The sequence below is a fragment of the Lutjanus erythropterus genome, chromosome 19, assembly GCF_056507025.1.
Source record: "Lutjanus erythropterus isolate fLutEry1 chromosome 19, fLutEry1.hap2, whole genome shotgun sequence".
Classification (NCBI taxonomy): Eukaryota; Metazoa; Chordata; class Actinopteri; order Lutjaniformes; family Lutjanidae; genus Lutjanus; species Lutjanus erythropterus.
The window spans coordinates 29,308,768-29,336,092 of NC_139335.1; the positions used below are offsets into that span (position 1 = coordinate 29,308,768).

The 27,325-nt window shown below is 40.9% G+C and overlaps 1 protein-coding gene across 1 annotated transcript; it reads left to right on the plus strand.

Annotated features, from left to right (window-relative positions):
• Positions 1 to 804: 804 nt before the first annotated feature.
• abcc1 (ATP binding cassette subfamily C member 1 (ABCC1 blood group)) lies at positions 805 to 26,738 on the plus strand. Its single transcript, XM_084744578.1, has 31 exons — positions 805 to 994; positions 2,870 to 3,046; positions 4,715 to 4,843; positions 5,412 to 5,549; positions 5,763 to 5,888; positions 7,611 to 7,672; positions 7,920 to 8,051; positions 8,346 to 8,573; positions 8,896 to 9,073; positions 9,311 to 9,472; positions 10,331 to 10,423; positions 11,829 to 12,032; positions 12,296 to 12,442; positions 13,991 to 14,078; positions 14,226 to 14,295; positions 14,707 to 14,833; positions 15,827 to 16,003; positions 17,152 to 17,319; positions 17,484 to 17,658; positions 17,821 to 17,881; positions 18,134 to 18,257; positions 18,363 to 18,570; positions 19,528 to 19,838; positions 19,971 to 20,170; positions 20,322 to 20,448; positions 22,247 to 22,348; positions 23,414 to 23,560; positions 23,737 to 23,895; positions 24,652 to 24,818; positions 25,383 to 25,577; positions 26,483 to 26,738. Exons 1-31 carry the CDS (start codon positions 947 to 949, stop codon positions 26,589 to 26,591), a joined length of 4,539 nt encoding a protein of 1,512 aa, XP_084600704.1. The 5' UTR covers positions 805 to 946; the 3' UTR covers positions 26,592 to 26,738.
• Positions 26,739 to 27,325: the final 587 nt, after the last annotated feature.

Below are 27,325 nucleotides of genomic sequence, written 5' to 3' on the forward strand. Positions count from 1 at the left end.
ATACACAGCCCCGCCCATATCAAAACCATCCCCATTCCGCGTGCCGCAGTTACGCAGCGAGGGCCTTATTGGGTACGATAAGTTTCTTAAATTGCATCCCTGCGCCCCACTTGCGTCGTTCCCTTGCCTCATCATCCATCTACTACCACCATAACCATTTATTTTCTCAGATTTCAGAACAAAGTCTGCAGGTGATTTTTATTGTAAATTGTATTTAAGTCTGAGTGTTTTCTTTAATGATTTAGTTAAATGATTAGAGAAACTGCCACAGACGTTTCCCTGCGCGCGCTCCTGTGCCAAGTACGCAACTGCGCACCGTTTCTCTCCTGGGGGGAGAAATGCTTCCACCTGCGATCCATCCACTAATAATCATGAAGTTATTTATCTTATATTTTTTTTTAACTGACCGCCATATCTGCAGATAGACTGAAATCTGAACGTCGCAGACCAGGAGCTTACATATATTTTAACTGGATGGTGAGTCAGAGAACTAATAAACTATGAAAACTGGGATTGATACTTGTCTTCACTCAGCTGTGAAACTCCAGGGTATTGTATTTTATATTTTTGTAAGTTAGTCTGTTGTGTCAACTATTTTCGTTTGTATGTGTGTGCTTTCTTCACGAATTGTTGTATGTATGTAAATTTTGTTTAAAAAAATAAGATGAAATGAAATAAAATAAAATAAAATAAAAACATTGAAAAAGTGTGAGAAACCGGACATTGTAGGAGTTCACTTCGTCCAGAGGGTGGCAGTAATGCGATACTAACGATGCAAGTTGCCATTAAACCCCAAAGACGAAGAAGAAAAAGAAGAGTGACAGGAAGGAGAAGAAGAAGAAACTCCCCAGTCTTTGGCTCCGGCTGCTCAGTAAGTCAGGTTATAAAACCAAAGCTGAGCTCCACAAACACAGCCAGGACTTGAACTTCCATTGCGTCGCGGCGAATGGGGTTCGACAAGTTCTGCAGTGTGGACAGTTCCGACCCGTTCTGGGTGAGTTTGTCTCCACCAGCGTCATGTTTTTGTCCTTATCTCAAAGTCTGTGCAGTTGTTGTTATTAGCTACCGGCACATGCTAAGAGAGCTGAGCCCAGGTAACCTAAGTTACGTTTTGCAGCCGAGGCCGAATTCACAGCAACAGAAACGTCGGGCTGTTTTCACTAAACATCAGGTTTAAACACCGGTACGACTGTCCACCTGCCAGTGTCCCCATGTTGTCCTCACACTGGACACTATGGGGTCTGAGTCAGTCAGTGTTTGCCTTGTTTTCTGCGAAAATACAAACACTCTTTTGTTTTGAAGGCAAAAAAATCTTCTCTATCGTTATTGCTTACATACTTCAGCACTAATGTCATTACTTTGAAGTGTGCTTTTATTTAAGATACAGTGTATTAATACGACTTTTTAAAGTGTTTCATTTCCCCCCAACATTTGCTCTGATCTCTGTACTAGATTTAATATTATAGTCCTTACTAGTTAATTACTCAATGGTATTAATTCATTAGTACACATACTGTATATGTAAGTTTCTTACAGCAAAAGATGACATGTGTTTCAATTAGTCTGTGAGTTATAGAGGAAAATCTAAAAAATGTTACACTTGTCCCTGGTGTCCCCCTTTATGTTGGTGCATGATAAATATCGGCCGATAGTTGATTGGTCGATACTGGCCTATCAAAGCATATCGGTCTATGGGTCAGTGACAAAATGAAGGTTGGTAAGATGAGCAATTCAAAAATCTTTAAAAAAAAATTGTTTTAACAGCATGTACCAGGTTTGTTAAAATGTGTATTTTCTATTTATTTAGGCTTCATGTAATTGGAAATGACACCCACCCCACTTTTTGTTTTACAAACTGAATTTACCTGAAAATATCAATTGTGTTATTTTTTTAATTGTTTTTTTAAATGCATGAAAATAGATTTTATTTGGAGTATTGCTAAATTTAAATTTTATGTGTTTTTTGCAATATTGAGCAGAGGACATAAGCTGAAAACACCTCTGTTTTCAAAATATTATATCATCACACTGTGCATAAAAAGACCTTTAAAACAGCAGTATGATTTGCCATATCTTTGTGGATCTTAGCAAACAATGGAAAGAACCTTTTACTTCTGTAAAAATGGTTCCTGGGAGTTTGGGACCAAAAATTACTTTTGCTTGAAACTTTAAACATATACCTTGGTATACACTTCATGCAAGGTTTGGACATTATAGTCAAAGAGTTTTGTTGCTAATATGAATGCTGAATAGGGCTGAAAATAACAACTATTTTCATCATTGAATGATCTGTCAATTATTTTCATGATAAGTCTATTATTAGTTGATCTATAAAATGCCAGAAAATGGAGAAAAACAGTGAGCACTCTTTCCCAAAGTCCAAGATGACATGCTCATCTTGTTTTGCTCACAATGCAAAGATATTAAGTTTACTGTCAGGGAGGAGTAAAGAAACAAGAAAATATCCATATTTAATGAGCTGGAATCAGAGATTTTTGATTAAACTGATTAATAGTCAAATGCTGAATCAGCACCTGTGTATTTGTCCAATCATATTACACTCATAGTGTTGAAGTCAGTAATTATCAACAGCTTTACAATGATTATTTTTGATTTTATTTAGCTCATTATTTTGGTTTTACAGCCTGAACATGTCCTGTATGTTCCTGCCATATGACCAGCTGTAATAATTGTGTAATATGATTGTTGTGTAACTGTCACTGTTTTGGTGTTCCTCTGCCCCTAGTGGCTAAAGTAGATCATTGCAGTTTTAAATTTAACTGAAGCATAATGATTCCTTTTCAGGTGAAAAGGTTTATGTGTGGTTAGAAATGGGCTTCACCTTCTTCTTTCTTCTTGTCTCTACCAGGACTGGAACCGCACATGGTACACTGCCAATCCAGACCTCACCCACTGCTTCCAGAACACTGTCCTGGTGTGGGTGCCATGCCTCTACCTCTGGGTGTGTGCCCCCATTTACTTCATCTACCTCCGCAGCCACAACCGTGGCTACATATGTATGAGTCACCTTAACAAAGCTAAAACAGTGAGTGACCCTTGATTATTTTCACTCATCTTCCTAACTGTGCAGTTGTTACATAAGCTAAGTCACGCTGCAGCCAATTGTGGCTCAAATCAGATTTTTTTTTCCGCTCCAATGTGACCCAGATCTTTCTTTTTTCATTACAAAGGGTTCTTAAGGATGCTGGAAATCCTTAAAAACACCTAAATTTTACTGTAGTGTTTTCAAGGTTTGAAAAATGCTTGGATTTGGGATAAAATGCTTGAAATGTAATTAGATTACTTTCACAATAGCTGAAACCTGGGAATTTTCACTTTGTGTTTTTCTTCAAAAAATGACTCAAAATGATTAACTGATTAATTAATTCTGTCACAATCTTTCTCTCACTTGAAAAATATGTCCCTAGCACCTTTCTCACCTCCACACAGCTGACCATCATTGTGTGAAGTCGGGATAAATGTCAGATTATCAATTTCTGAAAGTTACAGGAATTGTCTGAAACAGGCCCCCAATTATAAATTGTAATGACAAGAGAGGTTTCTTGTTATAGCACAAGTTTGTATGTTATAACGTGAAAAACATCATGTTATAACATTAAAAATTCAATGTTATAACTTGATACTGATCTGTTTTTTTTCTGTTCTTGCAGCAGTTTGCTTCCACTGGGTGCAACAGTAACACTGTCACACATGTAAACCATGACTCTGTGTCTTTTTTCTTACAGGGCTCTTACAGGTGCAGGAAATTCTTGAAAATGCTTATTTTAGTGTTGTGTTTTCAAGGTTTGAAAAGTGCTTGTATTATGAATAAACTACTCTAAATTGTACTTGCTTTACTTTAACAATAAATGGCTATCTGACGAAATAGCTTGCTTTTTAGATAATTAAATAAAATAAGTTGGAGAGAGCCAAATTTAGTTTTGAAGAAAAACAGAAAATATTCATATTTAAGAAGCTGTAATTAGAGAAGTTGGACTGAACAATTAATTAGTTGATTAATCCTGTCACGATATTGTCACTTGAAAAAACTATTGTCACTTGTCACTTGTCTTTCCTGTAATTATTATTTTAGTATCTATTTTCTGTTGATCATTTTCTCCACTAATTGATTAGCTGTTGTCAGAAAAAGGTGAAAGATGTCGACCAGTGTTTTCCAAAGCTCAAGATGACGTCCTCAAAAACATGTTGTTTTGTCCACAGTTCAAAAATATTCAGTTTACTGTCAGAGAGGGGTAAAGAAACTAGAAAATATTCACATTTAAGAAGCTGGGACTTTATTTTCTCAAAAAATAGCTCAAACCAATCAATCAATTATCAAAATAGTTGGAGATTAATTTACTTATAGATTCATTGTTACAGCTCTAATAGGACACCAAGTCTGCTTACAGACAGGTGACACTTTTTGAAACATGAAACTTTGTTGTGTTTTCCTTTAATTTCTCTTCCTTCAGTAGAATTTTGCCATGAAACAATTTTGGTTGTTCATAGCACAGTAACATCTGTAAAGAGCTGGAAAACCTTGAAAGTGCTTGAATTTGACTTCAGAAAAGGTGTAGGAACCTTGCTTTTAGTTTCTAACTTTGGAAAGTGGAAAAAAAACACTCAATGTAACAGTAATGTATGGATTATATTGTGTTAGTAAAGGTTCCAGGTTTGACATATTACAGACTTGAGCTGTTCTTCTTCCTCACAGGCTGTTGGCCTTCTACTGTGGATTATCTGCTGGTCAGATGTTTTCTATTCTTTCTGGGAAAGAAGTCATGGCAGCAGTGTCCCCGCACCCGTCCTCCTCGTCAGCCCGACCTTACTGGGCCTCACCATGGTGAGACTCTCAATGATCAACGCACCACCAAGTAGAGCAGAGCTTAGTCTGCATTTATTTTTTGTAGTGTTTTGGATCTTAGATGTTCTTATGTAAAGTCATTATTCAGTCATTATCTGCTCCCTCTTACACTGATTGAACGTTGGATTCAGTTTAGTCCACAAAACACTGCTGGAGTTTGACAGGAAGAATGTGTTGCAGAATCTCCCAAACACTTTAAGTGAATGTGACCAGTTTTCAAACGTAAAATGCCTCCATACTGCTCATCCGGTGTAATCCAAGTTTCCTAAAGCCCCAACATGACAAGTTGACTTGAAAGACACAATTGACACCATGTTTTTAGCCTTAATCTTCTCTGTACATTCTTAGCTTGGAGTCACGTTCACGTGCACAGCGTCTGAACTGGGTGTGTGTGGTATGAAGAGAATCACTGAAAACATTTAGAGCTTGTGAAGAAAGTGGCAGCACCTTGAGGTGTTTTTTTTTCAAGTCATATTTGTATGTTTTGTCAAGTATGATATTGATGTGTGTGTGTGTGTGTGTGTATGTGTGTGTTTTCTCACTTTAGTTGCTGGCCACCCTGTTAATCCAGTATGAACGGATGAAAGGGGTTCAGTCGTCTGGAGTGATGCTGATCTTCTGGCTGCTGGCTCTCGTGTGTGCCACCGTCACCTTCAGGTCCAAGATCCTCCAGGCCCTGGACCAGGTCAGTCCTGATCCAGCAGCGCTCGACTAAATCTGGATGAATAAAGTTGTAATAAAGCTCGTCACATGTGAAAAGTAATTTCCAGGTTTACCAGGTTTACGGATCACATAATTCTGTTATATATATTACTCAGACATGCACCACTAACAAAATAATATCGTACACCAGCAACTTCCATGGGTTCTGAGCTTTATCTGTGTCTTTCATTTGAAGCTATCGACAGTGAGTGTGTGGAGGTACACCACCTTCTACATCTACTACGCTCTGCTGCTGGTTGCTCTGTTCCTGTCCTGCCTGACGGACCAGCCGCCTCTCTTCTCGCAGGCCGTGAAGGACTCGGTGAGACTCTTTAAATCTTTAACCCCTTTCAGACGTGCACTGCAACTCTGCAGCCATCTAGAAACGACCTGGAGGAGATGTACTGTACTGTATATGTGAGCACAGATGTTTGCATTTTTTGGCCCGGGCTGAACCCAGCCCTGTCCCAGTCCTGAGTCTGGCTGCTGTGCACCTGCTCACTTGTATCATTCTATTTTCGTGCAGACTGCCGATCAGTATCATCCTACATGAGTCTAATATTCTTTTCACTCATGTTTTTAATTCCTTTACTCATCTTTTGTGATGTGAAAACATCAGATTACAGTCAGAAAAGTAAAAAGCATGCGTCCTGCAGATTGCAGCGCACCATGTCACTGATCTCCACGTCTCCTCTTCCTTCACAGATTATTCATTTTGAGACACGGTTTGTATTGATATCAACACAAAACAGTCATCCAGGGTTTCTGTAGGTCCTTAAAAAGTCCAATAACCTGATTTTTAGGCCTTAAAATGTGTTAAATTCGATTTTGACAAGTCTTAAAATTGAAGTTAGCGTTACTTTTATAAAGCTAATTTCAGTCTTGCTTTTAAATGATTTTTTGTGGAAGTTGCAGACTGATTTTACTTTTTTGCCAGTATGGAATTGAAATAAGTCTTAAATTGCATTTGTAATGCTCTTAAAAAGTCTTGAAACCTGCAGAAACCCACTCATCATCATCACAGATGAGGCCTCCTCTTCTTCCTTCATGCTCTGCAGCTGCTCTGAACTATAGAGTGTTTCTAACATGCCTGACTCAGACAGTTTCACTGTCAGGGGTTACTGTAGTTTGGAGTGCAGCGGCGAAAACAGCTTTTGTCTTTCTCTCCATGCTCCTCTGTTTGAGGTTTCTCACTCTGCACTTGTTTATATTGAGAGGTGGAAACTTTTACATGTAATGTTTAGTTGTTGTTGGCAGTGCTCCAGCACAAAATGACAGTCGTCAAACTTGAATTCACAGTTTGCTGTTGCGTTAAGCCAAGCTTGATATTTATGTCCTGTCATTAAAGTTTTATGAACAGAGGTGGAGTCCTCTAATGTTAGCCTCACTTACTAGGAATCGCCAACTGGTTCAGACTGGCTTCATTTCATTAAGACAGTTGACAACAGCACTTGTAAAATGATCATTTCAAGTAACTATGACAGACTGTTGCTACAGCCAGCTCAACTCATGCATCAGTGGGCTAATGTAAATCAAACTCTTGCCAAGGCCGGTCAGGAGAAGAGCAAAAACATCTTTTCCATGGAGAAAAGCCTTCAGCACTGCTCTTTGCTCTTCTTTCAGTGAAGAAACACTCTCCAGTTCTGATCTAACTGATCAGGCTCATTCTAGATTCATAAGGAATGTCTTTTTTTCTGTAATTTCTATTTCTTCAATTTGTTTCTTTTTCTAATATGAATCAAATCTGTGTGTTCCAGTTTGACTGAGTTGTAACACTTATGAGAGGAAGTGTTTTGAGGCAAACTGTGGCAATCAGGTGTTAAGTGTCTCAAAGTAACTTAATCAGCTTAATGAGCTGTTTTTCACAGCTGCTGCAGCTCTAACTGCTGGCCGTGTTGTTTGGTGAGCGATCAAAATCAGCAGCCAAACTTCAACAATTAACGTCCTGTACCTGCACGCACATGTCCTCTTCACCTCAGTGTGATCACAGTGATTCCATCTAAACACTAATTAGCTGGTTGTACTCTTGTGTTGTTGTCTTCAGAATCCCTGCCCTGAGCCTGGAGCTTCATTCCTTTCCAGAATAACCTTCTGGTGGATCACCAGGTAAACAGTGGTGTGGATATTTGGTTTAATGAGGACATTATGCATGACAGCGTTTAACTCTTTAACATGAGATACACAAGTGTTTGTCTGAAAGTGAGTGCATTTGCTGTTTATAGCAGGCCAAGTTATCAAATGTGATAGAGGCGTGTGTTGTGTTCCTTTGGCCGGTGTGTCTCAGACTGGTCTTGTTTGTGGTTTATCACTGGACTTCAGTGCTTCTCTCCTCCTCCTCTGTCGTCTCTACCAGGATGATGGTGACAGGATTCAAGCGCCCATTGGAGGAAAAGGACCTGTGGTCTCTGAACTCCGAGGACCGCTCCCAGAGAGTGGTTCCACAGCTGGTGTGTCGCTGGAACAGAGAGTGCCAGAAGGTCAAAAGGTCAGGAGCTCAGTACAGCAGGGAATGCCTCTGCAAGGAAATGCTCATAAATTGTTTCCTTACCTGGGAGCAGCAATATTATAACTGAACTATTAAATACAACAACAAAAACCTGCCTGCACAAAGTTTAGGATAGAGTGTAAGTCTCAGCCAGCCTCTAAGAACTACACGTGAAACTCATCGTTTTCACTTCCTAGTCCTTTTTGCAATAAGACTGATGTTTAATGTCTGAACAAACTTATTTAGAATGTTTAATCGCAGCAGTTTGCCTCTCCTGCCATTCTCTCTTCCCAGGATAGAGCAGAAGACTTTGTACTCCCCCAAGCGGGCCCTGCACAACGAGGCCAAAGAGGGCCGAGCTGTGGAAGAGTCTGAAATCTTGATTGTGAAAAACCCCCAGAAAACGAAGGAGCCCTCACTTTTTTGGGCGCTGTGCCTGACATTTGGGCCCTACTTCCTCATATCCTGCCTCTACAAGATCATCCAGGACATCCTCATGTTCGTTGGGCCTGAGATCCTCCGGTGAGAAACCTTTCTTTTTCTCTGACATGTGTAACTGCTGCTAAGTGTGTTAAGCCTTTAGAATTTTCTGTATTTCTACACTAATATCAGAAATATGATCAGACTTACATTCAAGTCAATTTTAGTAACTGCATAGCTGCCCGGACGCTGATTGGCTGCACCACAAACGGATAACTTAGCCAGGCCAGATTTGGAGGCCCACTGCCTTTTGAAAGAGGCAAAGACCTTGTTTGGAGTTAAACTATTAAAATAAATCAATACACAGATTGTTGGCGATTCAATTCTGTCTTGCCGTAAACTCTCTTCGCTCGATCCCGTCCAGGCTGCTGATCCAGTTTGTCAACAACTCCAGCGCCCCCTCCTGGCAGGGCTACTTCTACACCGCTCTGCTCTTCATATGTACCTGTGTGCAGTCCCTCATCCTCCAGAGATACTTTCACGTCTGCTTTGTGTCAGGCATGCGTCTGCGCACTGCCATCATCGGAGCCGTCTACAGGAAGGTACGGGCACATTTAAGAGTGATTTTGGAATTTCTCTTTTTCTGCTTTTTGCAAAGACGATGGAAGACAGAAAAGAATATAGGTACTGTTCACTTCCTGTTTTCAGGTCATTACTTGATTAATTTAGCCATCATGATATTTGAAGGGAACTTGCATTAAAACTAGAGTAACATTAATCCATCCATGGTTTGATTATGCTCACGGTCAGTTGTGTGCATGTGCGCTGTGCTCTTTCAGGCCTTGGTTATAAGCAGCGCAGCACGCCGCACCTCCACAGTGGGAGAGATCGTCAACCTGATGTCAGTGGACGCTCAGCGCTTCATGGACCTCATCACCTACATCAACATGATATGGTCGGCCCCTCTGCAGGTGGTGCTGGCCCTCTACTTTCTCTGGCAGGTAGGATTACAGAGCAGCCGCAGGCGGCTCCAAGTTCCCCATCGCTCAAAGTTCAGTTCTCAGGGATTAAAATAAACTAGTTCACATTTTTAAGTTCTGATCTTAGTTCACAGTCCCAAAAATGAACTAATTCACTCTAATTTCTTTTTTGTTTTTGGATTAATCAATCAATATAAAATATGGTGAAATACTTTCGCCTAATATAGTACTTTTAGTCCTGTAACTGACAGTTAAGTTCATCATCGATTAATCAATGATTTTCTCAATGAATCAGTTTGGTGTTTGGTCCATAAAATGGTGAAAAATGTTAATCAAAGTCCAAGATGACGTCCTCAAATGTCTTGTTTTGTCCACAACTCAAAGATATTCAGTTTACTGTCAGAGAGGAGAAAAGAAACCAGAAAATATTCACATTTAAGAAGCTGAAATCAGAATTTTCATTTATTTTTGAATTAAAAATTGACTCACAGTGGTGATTTGATTATCAAAATAAATGCATGTTAATTTATTATTTGATTAATTGTTGTAGATCTAAGTGTTTTATGTTTATTGTTAGGTTTATTAGTTTGTCCAGCTGTTCCTTCATTTATCAATTAATTGATTGTTTGATTCATTTAAAGACAAAAAAAATGTAATTTCTACCCAGTGAAGCATTTTTAGGACACAATATCTGATCAAAGAATATGAATTCATTGCTAACTTTCAGTACTTGACAGTTTGTGATGCTTGATGCCATGGACACATTTTGCTGTGTATTAAAATAATATCTGTACCATTTTGTGGACAGCCAATGAGAGGAGAACACTTGGAAATGATGATGATCGCTTTATGTGTTGTTCTTTTGCTGTTGCTGTGCAGAATCTGGGTCCATCCGTGTTGGCTGGAGTTGCTGTGATGGTTCTGATGGTTCCTGTTAATGCCGTCATCGCCATGAAAACTAAGACCTACCAGGTGGGACATCTACACAGACAGGCTGTAAAAAAACTTAATGACTAGGTTCACTTCTTGGTCTTTCTCATCCTTTTCACATGCCTCAAAGACTTGTCCATTCTGTTCAATCATGTCTGCAGGTTTAGTCTGGTTTGTCTTTAACCACTTTGCAACATGATTACTTTTAGGGAATGCACTTTGCTTTGCGTGATTATCTTGAATTCAGGTATTTCTATTAGGGATGCATGACCGGCCCTGACCAGTGACCGGTCAAACCAGTCAAACAGCCTGTGCTGATGTGTCTCCTCAAACATTTTCTCATCCAGACTTGTTTAACTTCTGCTTCAGTTTTTCACACCGCAAAGTTTTACCGCATCAATCTCCAGTTTGTTTACATCTGCTTCCACATGAGATCACGTGAAGTTGTGCCCCACGAAATCCTGTTCCCTCTTGTATATAATATTAATATAAAACCATAATAAGGCCTGGCTGTAACCTGGAGGACTTTTGGAGAAAATGTGAAATAGTATTTAATGAATATTTAGTCACTGTTTTATTATGAAGATCCAATTTCATTTTACAAGAAAAGTTGCAAAAATGTTTGTGATGCTGCCAATTATAGTTCTTAGAAAGACTGAAAATCGGAATCTGCAGGTTGGGCCCTTAAAAAATTGAAAATCAGAATTGGCCAAGGAAATTGGTATTGATGCATCTCTGATTTCTATTTAATACAATTATTTTACTTTTTTGCATCTACTTGCTAGCTAACTAGTATTGTTGCCTGTATCTGTTGTTATGTGGAACAATCTGTTGATTATTCCTAAATCAATGTAAAGAATTGTTGCGGCAGTAATACAGGACTCACTTTAGTCACTTTAGTTTTAATGCAAGATGAAAGAATTATCGTGCTGATAACACAGGAGCAGTCCATTGTTTATTGAAGAATGTAAGTGTATATATAAAGCGAGTGTGTTTTGTGGCTAAAAAAAGCTAAACCTGACCAGGGGTGAGTGACTAAATTTTCAATTTTGGATGAACTGTCATTTTAATGTGGCAAAACGCAGATTAGAAAAGTGACTAGTTGTAATGAAGGTGTACGAAAATGTGGCAAAGTTGGGCACAAAAATTCTGGAGTAAAAAGTAATTGGATAGTTTTAAAAAGGAATGTGAAAAGTTAGTGTTTGTAAAGCGCATTTGATAAGTGCATATCCAGTGGAGCACTTAATATTTTCATTCATACACAGATGAAACACACACAAAGGTCCCACTCTGAGGATCCACACTTCACCTTGTGTCAGCGTGAAGCTTTGTGTATTTTGTATTTGTTTTGATGAATCTCTTGTGTGTGTGTGTGTGTGTGTGTGTGTGTGTGTGTGTGTGTGTGTGTGTGTGTGTGTGTGTGTGTGTGTGTGTGTGTGTCGAGCAGGTGGCTCAGATGAAGAGCAAGGACAATCGCATCAAGCTGATGAATGAGATGCTGAACGGCATCAAGGTGCTGAAGCTGTACGCCTGGGAGCTGGCCTTCAAGGACAAAGTGTCAGAGATCCGTGAGAGTGAGCTGAAGGTCCTGAAGAAGGCCGCCTACCTGGGCGCAATGTCCACCTTCACCTGGGTCTGTGCACCTTTCTTGGTGAGTCCAGCACAGCGGGACAGATGTGGACCACAGTGTACAAATGAAATGACACAGGACCTCAAAGAGTCTTCATTTACTGTCATAAATGACAAAGAAAAGCAGCAAATCTTCACATTGAGGAAGCTGGAGCCATGTTTGACAAATGTTTGATATTTTGTCTTGAAAAATGACTGAATTGATTAACTGATTTTCAACAAAGTTGGCAACTAATTTTCTTGTCTCTCTGTCGTCTTACTCCACCCTGCTGGCTCACTGTACAGGTTGCCTTGTCCACCTTCAGCGTGTATGTGCTGATCGACGAACATAACGTTCTCGATGCCCAGAAGGCTTTCGTGTCACTGGCGCTCTTCAACATCCTCCGATTTCCTCTCAACATGCTGCCGATGGTCATCAGCAGTATGGTGCAGGTTAGTGTGTCTTTTATTCACACGCTGAGCATGCACTCAGTCTCACCAGTCGTCTCCATTGTTCCACTGGACAGCAGCGCCTGTCCTGTTTGATTTTCACAAGGTAAGAAGAAAACCCATTATTTGACTTGGCTCATAGAACTCAGCCTTCGCCTCGCTTACAGTGAGAGCATTAAAGTCTGAGCAACAACGGAAGAGCAGTCCTCAATCCAGGGAAGAACTCAGAATGTCTTAAAGGACCAGTTCACCTAAATTACAAAAGAAAAAACAACTTGCTTCCCTCTGGTGGCATCTCGCCATGCTGATAGTTCTGAGATCTGTCTCTGAGATTTCTGCAACACAGTGGAGGTGACTGGAATGAGGTTTGTGCTCAAAGTTCACTCTTAAAAAGAGTAGAATAGACCCTTCCTCCTACCAAGGACGCTGGACACTGGGTGCACCTTCACCTGTGTCTGTGTACCTTTCTTGGTGAGTCCAGCACGGTTGGACAGATGTGGACCACAATGTACAAATGAAATGACACAGGAGCTCATCATTCAGCTAGGACAGATGTCAAAGCTAGCACCAGCATCTGTGCAGACTGGACAAGGTAACAGAAGGACAAGATCACAAATGTCACAGCGTCCAAAATTCAAAACAAGCTGCACTTCATTTGTCGGGAAACTTCATTTTCATATCTCAATTTGTGCAAATAAAAACATTTGGAAGATCATTTTCTTAAACAATTAATCCACTGACAGTGTTCAGAGTTCACATTTTTTTAATTTTGAACCAAGTTCACCAAGTTAAAAATTGTTTTTTCTGTTTTTTTTCTATTTAATTTGAATTAGAACTTAGAACTCCTATCAGGGACACTGGAGTCATACCAAATAGTATTCATGTTTTTGTTTGTATCTTACTATCTGTAAATGTAAAATTACTTTTAACTCAATTCAAATAATTAAAATATTAGTAGCCTAAAAAGTTACTTAACATTATTCGATACTACAGCTGTAATGTGATTATTTTGAGGCGTACTTTAATTTGAGACACAGTGGGTTAATATTACTTATTTTTAGTGATTCAACAACCTCAACCACTGTAACAATTCCCCCACCAAGGGGGCAATTATCAGTTCTATTATTAATTATTGCGCATATATGTTTCTCATATCAAAAGATGACTAATGTCTCTCAAATGCTCTATCAGACTTTTCCCTCAGATTCCCAACTGATATTTTTAAACAGAGTGAACTGTTGAACTGTCAGCCCATGTCAACTAATGGCTGTGAACAAAGATCTCCACTTCTTCTCATTTTACGAAACTGAAGCCAAAATATCACAGATACGAGTGCTGGTGATGTCATCTGGGGCCAGAGTCTGCACAGTAGCGATCAGTGTTTGAGCCGGGCATCAAAATGTATTTGATGTGCACTTAGATGTTTGATGACCTGCACTGCAGAGTGTGACCAAAGATGCTTTGGCCTCACTTCTGAGGAGTTGTGAACCTGATCAACTCTAATATATGTCATTGATGTCAACCTCCCACTCCTCTCTGTGCCGCCTGCAGGCCAGTGTGTCCTTGAAGCGGCTCAGAGTGTTTCTGTCACACGAGGAGCTGCAGGAAGACAGCGTGGAGCACAAACCAGTAGCAAACTGTGAGTGTCTGTTTTCTGTTGCTCTGTCTGATGTGCCCTCCCTCTTTTCTCAGTTGTGTGCACATCTTCTTTGTGTGTTTTCTCTGTATGTATATGGAGGTATTTCACATACAGCACATTAATACATCTTTTCCTCCTCCCTCCCAGCCCCTCACAGTATCTCCATAGTGGATGGAGTTTTCAGCTGGTCCAGAACTGAAGCACCAACACTGAAGAGGTATGAATCATCTTTCCTCAGCATGCTTCAGTGCCTTCACATCAGATAAATAGATTATTCAATTTATCGCCAGTTATTTTGATAAGCGATTAATCAGATTGAGTCATTTTTTAAGAAAAAATTTCAGAATTTTCTGATTTCAGCTTCCTAAATGTGAATATTTTTTGGCTTCTTCACTGCTTTATGACAGTAACTAAATATCTTTGGGTTGTGGACATCATCCTGTGCTGACTTTTTACTATTTTCTGATATTTTATAGACCAAGCAACTATTAATTGAGACAGTAATCAGCTGATTAATGGATTATGAAAATAATTGTCAGTTGCAGCCCTGTTAAACATTGATTTAAAAGTATGTAATTAACTGTTTTGTAAGACATGAACCTGGTCCTTTCTCTCTGTTTGTCTGCAGTCTGAATGTGCGTATCCCAGAAGGCTCTCTGGTGGCCGTGGTGGGACACGTGGGTTCAGGAAAGTCCTCGCTGCTCTCTGCCCTTCTTGGAGAGATGGACAAACTGGAAGGAACTGTGGCTGTCAAGGTGGCTAACTCGCTCACACAAATACACTGACACAGTCACTCTCACACTGCATCGATTCAGACAGCCTTAGTAAAAACTATCAGGATTTCTTCTTGCAGCTAATTGTACTCTACAGATCTAGCATTTATAGAATCAAAATGTAAAGATTCACACATTGTATTGTCTCGTCTTGCATCTTGGCAGGGCTGAATCATATTGCACTGAATCATTTGCTTTTCAAAAAAATTCAAAGATGCGTCGTATCGTTGAACATGTATCAAGATGTATCTTGAATCGTCTATAGTCAGTCAGATGCACACGCCCAGTGCAAAGTTTAATAAAATCCCTCTTGAAATATTACATTCACAAGAATGGGGTGGCATGAAAACAAAATGCCTGTGGCCATAAAACCATAAAGGCATTACAGTCATAAACAAGGTTTTCAAGGTTTTTCAAAAATTGTGAATCACATAGGTCCTTCAGCGTACAGTCATGAATGCGCACAAAAAATTAGGTTGCAGACAACCTGTAGGTCCAGTGATCACACACACAGTCACTAACTCATGCACACACACACACACACACACACACACACACACACACACACGAAGGTGGAGAGGATAATCAAGCAAGAAAATGTACACACATGAAACACCTGATTTTGACACTTGTTCTGGCCTTGTGTGACTAAAACAGTTTAGTCAACTTTTCAGGAGAGATGAAAAGCAGCCATGTTTTCAGCTTTATGGCCGCACATTTTTCAGATGATACAGTCGCTCTATAAGTGTTTTGTTTGGCATAAGAAACAGGACAAATATCTCAAGGAGGACTCCCTCTTTCAGTTGTTCAAAAAATTCAAAATCACCAAATTTGAAGATTAGTGGTTTTTACAGGACAGCGATTATACTGTAGTTTTCCTCTAAGACATGTCTGTCTAAAAACAATAGTGCACAGCAGGACAGAGGGAGCAGGACTGTTCTTCATCACATTTACAACCTGTGTGTGGCTCTGCAGGGTTGGGTGGCTTACGTTCCACAGCAGGCCTGGATCCAGAACTCCACGCTGAAAAACAACATCATATTTGGTCAGGAGAGAAGAGAGAGCTGGTATCAGCGTGTGGTGGAAGCGTGTGCCCTCCAGCCTGACCTGGAGATCCTTCCTGCTGGAGATGAGACCGAGATTGGAGAGAAGGTATCAGATCAGATCTGTTTATCTGCAGAGGGCTACAAACGTGTGACATGCTTCTCTTGAATTAACAGGTAGAAAGCTTCACAGCTGGCTGCAGCTGGAAGCTCCTCGACTGTGACTTTATTGTATTTTGTTCTTATGACACCTGATATCATGTTTATTGTTTTGATTGTTTAGTTTAAAGGGACAGTTCACCCCAGAATCAAAAATACGTATTTTTCTCCAGGCCTGCAGCGCCATTTATCCACCTAGATAGTTTTGGTATGAGTTGCAGAGTTTTGTAGATTTCAGCTGTAGAGATGTCTGCCTTTTCTCTGACATAATGGGACTAAATTGCACTCTGCTTGTGGTGCACAAAGCTCCAAAAAATACATTTGAAAAATTCAAAACCAATGTCTCCTTCCAAAAATCATGACTTGGTTACTAATTCTAATTCACAGGCCGTGTAATGAACAGTTTCATGTAGGAACTACTTTATTTCTGCAGTAGAATCTAAAAGAACTACTTTAGAATCCACTGGAACTAATTTCTTCTACTAGAATTGGTGCACTGAGGATTCAGTTGAGTCACAGCATGTTGGCATTTCCATAATTTAATAAAAAAGCTTTTATTGTCAGTACACTGGATGGTCAATCTTTGTTTTGTTTTCATCTAATTTTTGGCCCCGTCCTTTAAGAGCAACTGTTTTTTTATGTTTTGTTTTGTTTTGGTTTTTGTTTTTTTCATATTTTTGCATTGCCAGTAGCACTTACCCTTACCTTGCGAGGCAGCTGGATTTGTGCGATCACGTGAGAATCCATCTCTCCATGGATGGGTTATCCATTTGTGTCCGCACTAAAAGTGGTGCAGCCAGTCAGCGTCCTAGGAGGGACTACTGGCAGTCACAGGTGTGGTTTTAGGTGTGACGACAGTGACAGCAGATGGAGCTTCAGCTCACCATGTCCCCTCTGTTTTCAACCCACAGAGGAGATGACCCCACGATCAATTTTTCAGTTATACTCCTCACAGGAGAGACTTCAGGGACATTTTTATAAAATTCTGGTGTTATGCAGTTTTAAAACATAAGCAGACAAGGCACAGCAGCTTCTAAGTAATAAAGCAGCTTTGGCTTGTCTCTATCTCTGTCTTTATCTGTGTGTGTCTCTGTGCAGGGCGTGAATCTATCTGGAGGTCAGAAGCAGAGGGTGAGCCTGGCCAGGGCGGTCTACTGTGACCGTGCTGTGTACCTGCTGGATGACCCGCTGTCTGCCGTGGACGCGCATGTAGGAAAACACATCTTTGATCAAGTCATCGGCCCACAGGGACTGCTGAAGGAAAAGGTGTGTGTGATCACAAGCCTAACCAGCCTAAAGCACCTTATATAGCTTCATTGTATGGTAGCATCTCATTATATGAAGTTATATCATCATAACAGGCAGGTGCAGTGTGATCTTAGGCAGATGAAACAACAAAAAGTGTGATAAAGTTTGCCTAATGTGTGCAGACTCGTGTGCTGGTGACCCACGGGCTGAGCTACCTGCCCCAAGCCGACCTGATCCTGGTCATGGTGGATGGAGAGATCACGGAGATGGGCTCCTACCAGCAGCTCATGGCCACAGAGGGAGCCTTCGCTGAGTTTCTGAAAACGTACAGTGCTGTCGATCCCACTGATGACAACGGTAAAACACACTGCACACGCACTACACTTTACACCATGACTATATGTCTTGGCTTCCAGGTGGAATTTTATATGAGCTGTTTTGGATCTTACTGTAGTGGTTGTAGATCATATTTAGGGATCAATCTTTTGCCATAAAAACTTAATTTTTTGTTTTCTTTAGAACCTTTACCAAAGAGTGGAACCAAAGCACTAGAGAACGGCAGTGCGGCTGCTCTTGTTGGGTGAGTGAAACTAAACAACAGTGGCACAGAGAAATAAGATACAGACAGTACATGCTAGAGAGTTTGTCTTGTTTATTGTTGGTTTGGCTCTGCGCATGACAGTTGGTAACAGTAAGAATAAAACAGAATGGACCTCATGCAAAAACTTTGTTGTATTCTTATCCTAACCCTTAACCATTGTCATAGTCACGCTTGAATCCCTAATCCCATCTTGTGTGTGTTTCTTTGTATTCCTGCATGTGTAAATTGCAGTCCGGGTGTTGGCAGTGTGTCCAAACTGTCCCAGACAGGCAAAGAGGACAAGGTGGAGAGCAAGAAGGCGAAGAATCCTGATGTGGGCAAGCTGACAGAAGCTGACAAGGCCAGCACTGGACGGGTGGGTAGAGGCTTGACATGATCAGCCACATCAGAGTGAAGAATTCATCGTCATGTGTCCATGTGCAGTGTGTGATGGTGGTGTCCTGCACCCCTTCCCCCTCAGGTCAAGCTGTCTGTGTTCTGGGCCTATATGAAGGCCATCGGAGTGCTTCTGTCCTTCATCAGTCTGCTGCTCTTCCTCGCCCACCACCTGCTTTCCCTCTTCTCCAACTATTGGCTGAGCCTGTGGACCGACGACCCCGTGGTGAACGGCACTCAGCCCAACAGACTGATGAGACTCGGGGTGTACGGCGGCCTCGGCCTGTCCCAGGGTGAGGCGGGGTGAGGGAGGGAGGAGGAGATAGGCAATACAGAAATAAAGCAAGAACAAAACTATGCGGTGAGCCAAGAGGCTCCGAGATAGTTCACCCAATAATCAAAATTCTACTCACCATCATTGAGGGTCGGGTTTAGTTTTTTATTCCACAAAACAGGAAGCAATTTAAGTGAAAAAACAACTGAAAGAAAAGCCTCCATACTGCTGGTCTGGTGTAATCCAAGTCACCTTAAGCCCCGACATGCCGTCCTCATGCACAAGCACACAGTCACACCGCACACACCCAGTTCAGATGATGTGTGCGTGGCTCCAATCTAACAATCTACAGTGAAGACTCAGACTAAAAACATGATGTAAATGACGTCAGGGCTTTAGGAGACTTGAATTACACCAGACAAGCAGTATGGGGGCATCTTATGGGGTTGATTTTTTTGGTTGTTTCCTCTGTTTGAAAACAGGTCAGCATTCACTTTAATTGTTTGAGAGATTCTACCATACTGTTTTCCTGTGAAACACCAGCAGTGTTTTGTGGACTAAAAAATTCAGCCTGACCTTAAATCAGCATGAGGGTGAGTAGACAATGATTGAATTTGAATTTGAAAACACATAAAAATAACACATTTTCTCTGCAGGATAGGAGAGGACACAAGATCAGTGTAATTCTATTCTTGTGTGAGAATGAATGTTCAGAATGTTTGCAGGGATTAAGAAAACTGTTCTTTGCAGTGCTCTGTGGTGGAGTCAATCTAGTGACCATAGACGCCACTTTAATTAAAGAAAAGACTTGCAACTCAACTTCAACAACAGTGACTCGTAGCTACACTTGGACTTTAACCTGAATGCAAATGATTTGATATCCTCTTTAAACCAAAAGATTAAATATGATGTGGGGACAGTAACCTTTTATTTTCCTGACAACTGATATACTTTGAACCCTACTGCTCTCTTGCAGGTGTGGCAGTGTTTGGTTACTCCCTCTCCATGTCCATCGGGGGCATCCTGGCGTCCCGCTTCCTGCACCAGTCCATGCTGTATGACGTCCTGCGTTCGCCCATGTCCTTCTTTGAGCGAACCCCCAGCGGCAACCTGGTCAACCGCTTTGCCAAGGAGATGGACACCATCGACTCAGTGATCCCCAGCATTATTAAGATGTTCATGGGCTCTATGTTCAATGTGGTGGGTTCCTGTGTCATCATCCTGATCGCCACCCCGCTGGTAGCCATCATCATCCCTGTTCTTGGCCTGCTCTACTTCTTTGTGCAGGTCAGTTGGAAGTTTTTAGAAGGGGAAACGGCTACTTCTTTCCTTTTTTCCTGTGTGGGAAATTCACGTGTATTGACCTGATGTGGATATAAAAAAAAATGTGTCACTGTTGTCTGTCTTTCCACTGTCCAGAGGTTTTATGTGGCGTCTTCTCGCCAGCTGAAGCGTCTGGAGTCTGTCAGCCGTTCACCGATCTACACCCACTTTAATGAAACGCTGCTGGGCACCTCTGTCATCCGCGCCTTTGGTGAACAGGAGCGCTTCATTCGTGAGAGTGACCAGCGGGTGGATCACAATCAGAAGGCTTACTACCCCAGCATAGTAGCAAACAGGTCAGGGGCACTACTATTACTATGTTTACTACCTGCTGCAGCAGTGTGCATTGTGCACAGATTTTTAGATCTTTAGTTGCTCTGAATGCGCCACTTTGTTCCTACAACAGTCTTCTCTCCTCAATGTTTCAATGAATCTGTGTTTTTGTAGGTGGCTGGCAATTCGTCTGGAATTTGTAGGAAACGTCATCGTGTCCTGTGCCGCTTTGTTTGCTGTCATAGCCAGAGAGAGCCTCAGTCCGGGCATCATGGGGCTGTCTATCTCCTACGCCCTGCAGGTGAACACTCAGTCACACATGTGTTAAACTGTTCCAGCTCACATTTTCTTCAAGTGCAGAGAGAAGTGACAGGTTAGAAACCAGTCCATCCAATAGGATGCTTTGTATATGGTTTGACTTTTTATCAGATCAGCACCTTCTAATTCATATTCATACCGAGACACGCTGAACTACGTATTTCTACTTACAGCAAAGTGAATGGAAAGAAGTAACCATTAGTATCTTTATTTCATGACTAAATTGTTGCGACATAAATTAAAAAAAGTTGATGTCAAAAATTATGACAAAATATCTGTTTATTATGCTCTGATGATTAAAGACGAGACAAAATAGTTGGCTCTGTTGGGGCAGGCAACCTAATTGGATTACAGTAGTCAGCATTTCAAAGCACTAATAAGTCTGACAAAGTGCTTTATTTTCACTAATGGCCTGTGGACACTTTTCTCTTGTATTCTAACCGAAAGTCAGACTGACATATTGTTTCCAAGTAAGACAAGAGCCTTGAGGGTTAAAGCAAAAACACAACACAAAAGACACACACCGTCTTGCAGTGTCTGTCAAGGTAATTATAACATAAGTTGATTAATTTGATAATGTATGTTAATTCCCTTTTAGAATTAAACATAGGCTAATGTTAAGTGTAGCTCAAGTTCTGTGTGGGTTCAGGGTGCATTGCTGCACTCTGTTAAAATACTGTTACATTTAACAGACCTGAACTCACAGTAAAACATCTCCTCCTTCTAAAAGTTAATCTAGAATTTCTTACGGCTCATTAACAGACACTATCTCATTCAGTGAACATTTAACATCATTCAGAACATGACCTTTCCCAGATAATATTCATCTGCCTTACATACATTTTTACTGCTGATTTATTAAAACAGAGTTCTAGTGAAACATGACACTGAAGTTAGCAGAAGTAAGATATATAATAAAGTCTGTTTTACCAGGTATTAAACATGATCATGTCTGATAACCAATGATGAGGCATCAGTAATGACTTATGCATTCATTCTTATATGATAGGGGAGACCTGGGATGGTAGTAACAATTTTTGTTTGAGCATCAGTAGCTCAGTAGTTGTCTGCGAGAGATCTCTCAACCTTTAATACACAGTACCCATATTTGTCTGCTACAAATAAAACTCTACTAGATGTCTGTTACACAATCACATATTATGTGAGTTAATGTCAAATACAAGGAGTTACATTGTTACTGCCTACCCCACTACAGGGTTGCGTTGGAAACATTAGCTGGGGGTAGAGGTATGCATCAACGAGAGGCAATTTGCTGATTTAAAGATTCACACTATACAGTTTATGAAATAACTTTAAGGATAAAGAAGAAACAGGTTTGAATAATACAAACAATTTAAAGTGATCTTAAAAGAAAGATTATGCCTAAAACATGACTAAAACTAGAGACTGAAATTGTGACTAAAGCATTGACAAAAATTATGATGAAAACTAGTTCCACTGACTAAAACAAAAAAAACTCTAATATGTGACTAAAACTCACTTAAATTTTCAGTAAGCAGTAAAACTAAATTAAAAATTCTTGTCAAAATTGACGCTGCAAGGAGTTTAGAGTAGCTGCCTCAACAGTAACTGTGTTCTCTTTATTATTTATGATGTGTTATGATATTCATCAAAAACTCATATGATTTCAAAAGAAAAAAAGAGAAAAAGTTGTATCTGAATTCTATTGTGAGATTTGGCAGTAGTATTTATACACATGAAATTAAAGAAAACTGTTCAGTGAGGTGAGCTCATGTTGTGTTCCTCTGTCCCGTGTGCAGCTGACTGCCTCTCTGACCTGGCTGGTGAGGATGTCCTCTGACGTGGAGACCAACATCGTTGCTGTGGAGAAAGTGAAAGAGTACTGCGACACAGAGAAAGAGGTACAAAGAAACAAAAATTCATTGATGGTAGTCCAGTTGGCAGGTGTAGTTTGGTAGAAGGAAATCTTCTTCCTTCATGAAACTGCTCACAACATGGTGTGTGGATTATCTTAAGTTACTGAGTCATGACATTGCTGTTGAATTTTTCAAATGTATTTTAATGGCATCTTTGTACTGTGTATCACTGTAGCTCTCTCAGTAGTGGAATCTAACCTCGGTAGTCAAGGATAATATTGAGGTACTTGTACTTGTACTTGACTTGAGTATTTTAGTTTTCTGACCCATTTTGAATGAAATTATTGTGCTTTTTACTACACATTTATTTTTCAGCTATTTTGCCAGTTACTTTTCAGAGTAAGATCTTTCAAGCAAATCATGATCACCTTAAACATTAAAATGCTTCCTAATCATAATGCATCAGTAATAATAACTCTAAAATAATGTATAATAATGTTACACTGACCCATAATAATGACTCTTACATGTGATACTTTAAAGACATTTTGCTGATTATACCTTCAACACAGTAAGAATTTTACATGTATTGAAGTATTTTTACATAGTTGCATATACCTTTACCTTGCATGGCAGCTGGATTCATGAGATCCGTCTTGCTAGGCTTCAAGTCGAGTTTGTGTCCGCCCTAGGAGGGACTATTGGCAGCTATGGGTGTGGTTTTAGGTGTGACAGCAGCGGTTTATCTCGGATTAACGGTGGCGGCTCCTGAAGAGGTTAGCGTAGATACTGTGAAAGCATCAGTTACATCAGAACTGGAGAATATTTCTTTATTGAAAGAAGAGCAGAGAACGACACTGAAGACTTTTCTCCATGGAAAAGATATTTGTTGAGGACGACTTCCCACACCGTTCTGTGTGACAAACCATCAGGTGTGTCAGGCTAATGTACCTTTGCTGAAGTCAAAGATGTGGATACTTCCACCATGTATCTGAATACAAGACAGGAGTTCCATAGAAGTCAAAGTGTGTGAGAGTGCTGGGTGGGCAGTGGAGTTGTGGCAGATGTTCATAGTCTTATTTAAAAGTGCGCCTGTCTTCTGACCACCAGGCAGAGTGGAAACATGAGCCCTCTGGCCTCCCCGCAGGGTGGCCCACTGATGGCTGCATAGAGTTCAGAGGCTTCAGCCTGCGCTACCGCCACGACCTGGACCCCGCCATTCGCAACATCAGCATCAAGATTAATGGAGGAGAGAAGGTCTGTCTTTACACCACTACACTGAAGCCAGGGGTCTGTTCTTTGATTGTGGATGAACTGATGAGGGGTTGTGTGTACTGTGTGTGACTGTGTATCTGTATTGCATCTGAGTCAATGTATGTATGTGCACAGTATGTCTATGACTGGTGACAGTTTCTTTTATATCTCTCCATAAGGTGGGGATCGTGGGGCGCACTGGAGCAGGGAAGTCGTCCCTGACGCTGGGCCTGTTCCGGATCATCGAGGCGGCCGAGGGCCACATCTTCATCGATGGAATGGACATCGCTCAGCTGGGCCTCCACGAGCTCCGCTCCAGAATCACCATCATACCACAGGTCAGTGCAGAGAGGAGTTCAGTGACTCCTGAATGGTCTGCCAGGTAATATGCTGGACGCCAGTTATTCAGCCTGTTATTATTATTTCCCAGCTAAAGAAACAACAACAGCTTGTGTCCCAAAAGAAAGGTGACATTGTATTTTTAGACTCTGGCTTGAGAGGTCACCAGGGTCGGGAGGGTTACTTTAAAAATGTATTCCAATACAATTACTAATTACCTGTTAAAGATTGTAGTCAGTAATGTAATCTAAGTACCACCATGTTATTTTTGCAGTGTAAAATATGGTGAAATATCATAAAATGGTAAAAAAAAAAAAAAAAAAAGATCAGAGTCCAAGATGACATGCTCAGATGTCTTGTTTCATCCACAACTCAAAAGTAGTGTTAACTGTCAGAGAGGAGTAAAGAGACGAGAAATTATTCTCATTTAAGAAGCTGAAATCAGAGAAATGTTTGTATTTGTAATCTGATTTCATCATTTTAATCTGTAACTGTAATGGAATCTGTTACTCCACAAGCCTGACTGTAACTCTCGTGAAGTTTTAGTTGATGAGGAGAATCGGTTAACCTTTAAATAGTTTGCTGTGTTGCAGAGTTTCTGTGACCAATATGCAGCAGAGCAGCTTCAGTCCCTCTGAGCGGTTTGTAGGTGGGACCAAATGGGGCACAGCTAACTTATCTGAGAAATACAGATGACAAAACCTATGGCCCCATGACTTGATGCAAAGACTTAAGACCCTCTCCCCCCTCCACAGGACCCGGTGCTGTTTTCAGGCTCTCTGAGGATGAACCTGGATCCTTTTGATAGCTACTCTGATGAGGAGATCTGGAGGGCTCTCGAGTATTCCCACCTCAAGAGCTTTGTGTCCGGCCTGCCGGACAAACTCAGCCATGAGTGCAGTGAAGGAGGAGAGAACCTCAGGTACAACTGCTTTATACAGCTGCGTACCATTCAATTAAAGTGAATGGTGACTTGGTTTCAAATGGAAAAAAATAACAGAAAAAAAAATAAAATGCCTCCATACTGCTCGTCTGCTGTAATCCAAGTCTCATAAAGCCCGGACATGCCAAGTTGCATTGAAAGACGTCATTTACACCATGTTTTTAGCCTAAATCTTCACTGTAGATCCTTAACCTGGAGCCACGTTCGTGCGTGTGCGTGCACACCGTCTGAAGTGGGTGTGTGTGGTGTGACAGTACGTGGTTGAAAATGAATGGCAAGGTGGAGGTTCTGGAGGCTTTGGTTACACCAGATGAGCAGTATGGAGGCTCTTTTCTTTTTTGTAAACATTCGTGAGCAGGCGGACAGCCGAGTGTTTCAGGTCTGATAAAATGAACCAGAGCCCCTGTGATGTAACCTGACCCTCAAATGGGGCCCATCCATTCAAAAACCTGGTCCTTAGCCCAAACACACCATCAAGATGAAATGTGGCCCTTGTTGGCTGATGCTGTCTCTTTTCAGCATGTCTCTGTGCTCTCCCTCCAGTGTGGGTCAGAGGCAGCTGCTGTGTCTGGCTCGAGCCCTGCTGAGGAAGACCAAGATCCTGGTTCTGGATGAGGCCACAGCAGCTGTGGACATGGAGACAGACAACCTGATCCAGTCCACTATCCGTTCTCAGTTTGAGGACTGCACCGTCCTGACAATTGCTCATCGCCTTAACACCATCATGGACTATACAAGGTACTGTACGCTACACATTACTAACCATTACAGAATGCTTTAAAGGGAAAGTTTGTCTTATTTATAATAATAATAATGATGATAGTAATTCCATCTCATCCCACCCCACCAAAGTGGTGAAGTGTGGTTGTAGGAGGGACTTTTCCATAGTGTATTACCTACAGTAGATGGAGGTTGGCACGTCCCCAGGTTGGAGAAGCAGCAGGAGTACTGGTGTAGGAAGGTAAAATTAGTGATTTCACCAAAGGAGTCTGGTTGATTTGGGGAAAGCAATATTTGGCAGCGGTTTCCCATCAGAAAAGGCTGTGTGACAGCAAAATAAAGTGGTGAAGATATTCTAAATATAGCGTACACTTAAAACCTCTGGAAACTTGGACTGAAATAGTAAAAATGCATATATAATGTCAGAGTTTACTTTGTCATTGAGCATCCATAAAGGTCTAAAATGAAAATAAATAGCCCAAACACATTGTCAACATATGATTCCAAATTATATGGTTTGCTTCTCCAAACCAGGGGTGTATCGACTGCCATAATACATTGACTGTGTATAAGTACCACATCTGGTCTATCCTTTTAATATGCTACTACTTACCTATATTGTCTGTGTGTGTAGCAGCATTGGTCATGGTCTCCAGTTATTTTGCTAGCATCTTATTATCATGGCATTGTCATCTCAGTATCTCAAGTTATTTATGTAATCTAAAGATAATGGATGGATTCTAATGTCACGTTAATAATGTCACGTTAATGACACACTGATGTTTGACAGGTGAGATGAGGTGTGTGCATGTTCACCTTCAAGTGCATGAGGCAGAGATAGTTATTTTATAAGAAGCAGCTGTGGTACAGCTACTTCTCTGTGCTACTGAAAGAATTTCATCAGTGTTCTCTCGCTCCTCTAGGGTCCTGGTGTTGGACAAGGGAGAGACAAAAGAGTTTGACTCCCCCTCCACACTCATCGCTCAAAGAGGAGCCTTTTACAAGATGGCCAAGGACGCCGGGCTGGTCTGAGAGGAGGACACGATTCACTTTGTCCAGCTGCTCCTCCCAGCTCCTCCGGCTCTCTGCTGTGGAGCTCCTCAGTCAGAAGGAGATCAAGAAGCGGGGTTTTAAGGTTTAGAGTGTTTGACTATAAGAATGTTGATGAGAAGGGTTCAGTCTGACACTTCCGTCCTCATTTAACTAGACAATATTATGCTGCCTGTCTTCTCCCTGTAAGCCCACACCTGGTCTCTATCCCTTCTGTTTCCTCCCTTCTTTTCATGTTCTTTCACTGCCGTTTCTGCAATGGAAAAGGGGGTGACAAGTTTGAACACGGGACATACTTTGTATGTCTTTTATTTTGACAGAACATTGTTCTCGTGCTGAGCAAGGAAGGGGAGTATAAATTTCATGCAGAGTGTATCATCGATAGTTCAGTCCTGGTTGTGGTAACCAGTGCTGAGTTCAGTGGAAGAAGAAAGTACCAAATTATATAGTGCCAAATACTGCTCTCAAATATAGCAGTTGTTTTGGAATGCAGATGTTAAACATCAGCTTTAACATTGGGATGTGGGACACCAACTACTTACAGACAGCACATTACAATGGGCTTATAACTCCCCCCATTGTGCTGACAAGCAGAGTAGCAAAGATTAAATGAGGTATTTCTTCCTCACACAACTTGGTGTCCCTAGTTCATACTACATGCTATTTGTATACATTATGATCTATATACTAGGGATGTCACAGAAACCTATCCCTCT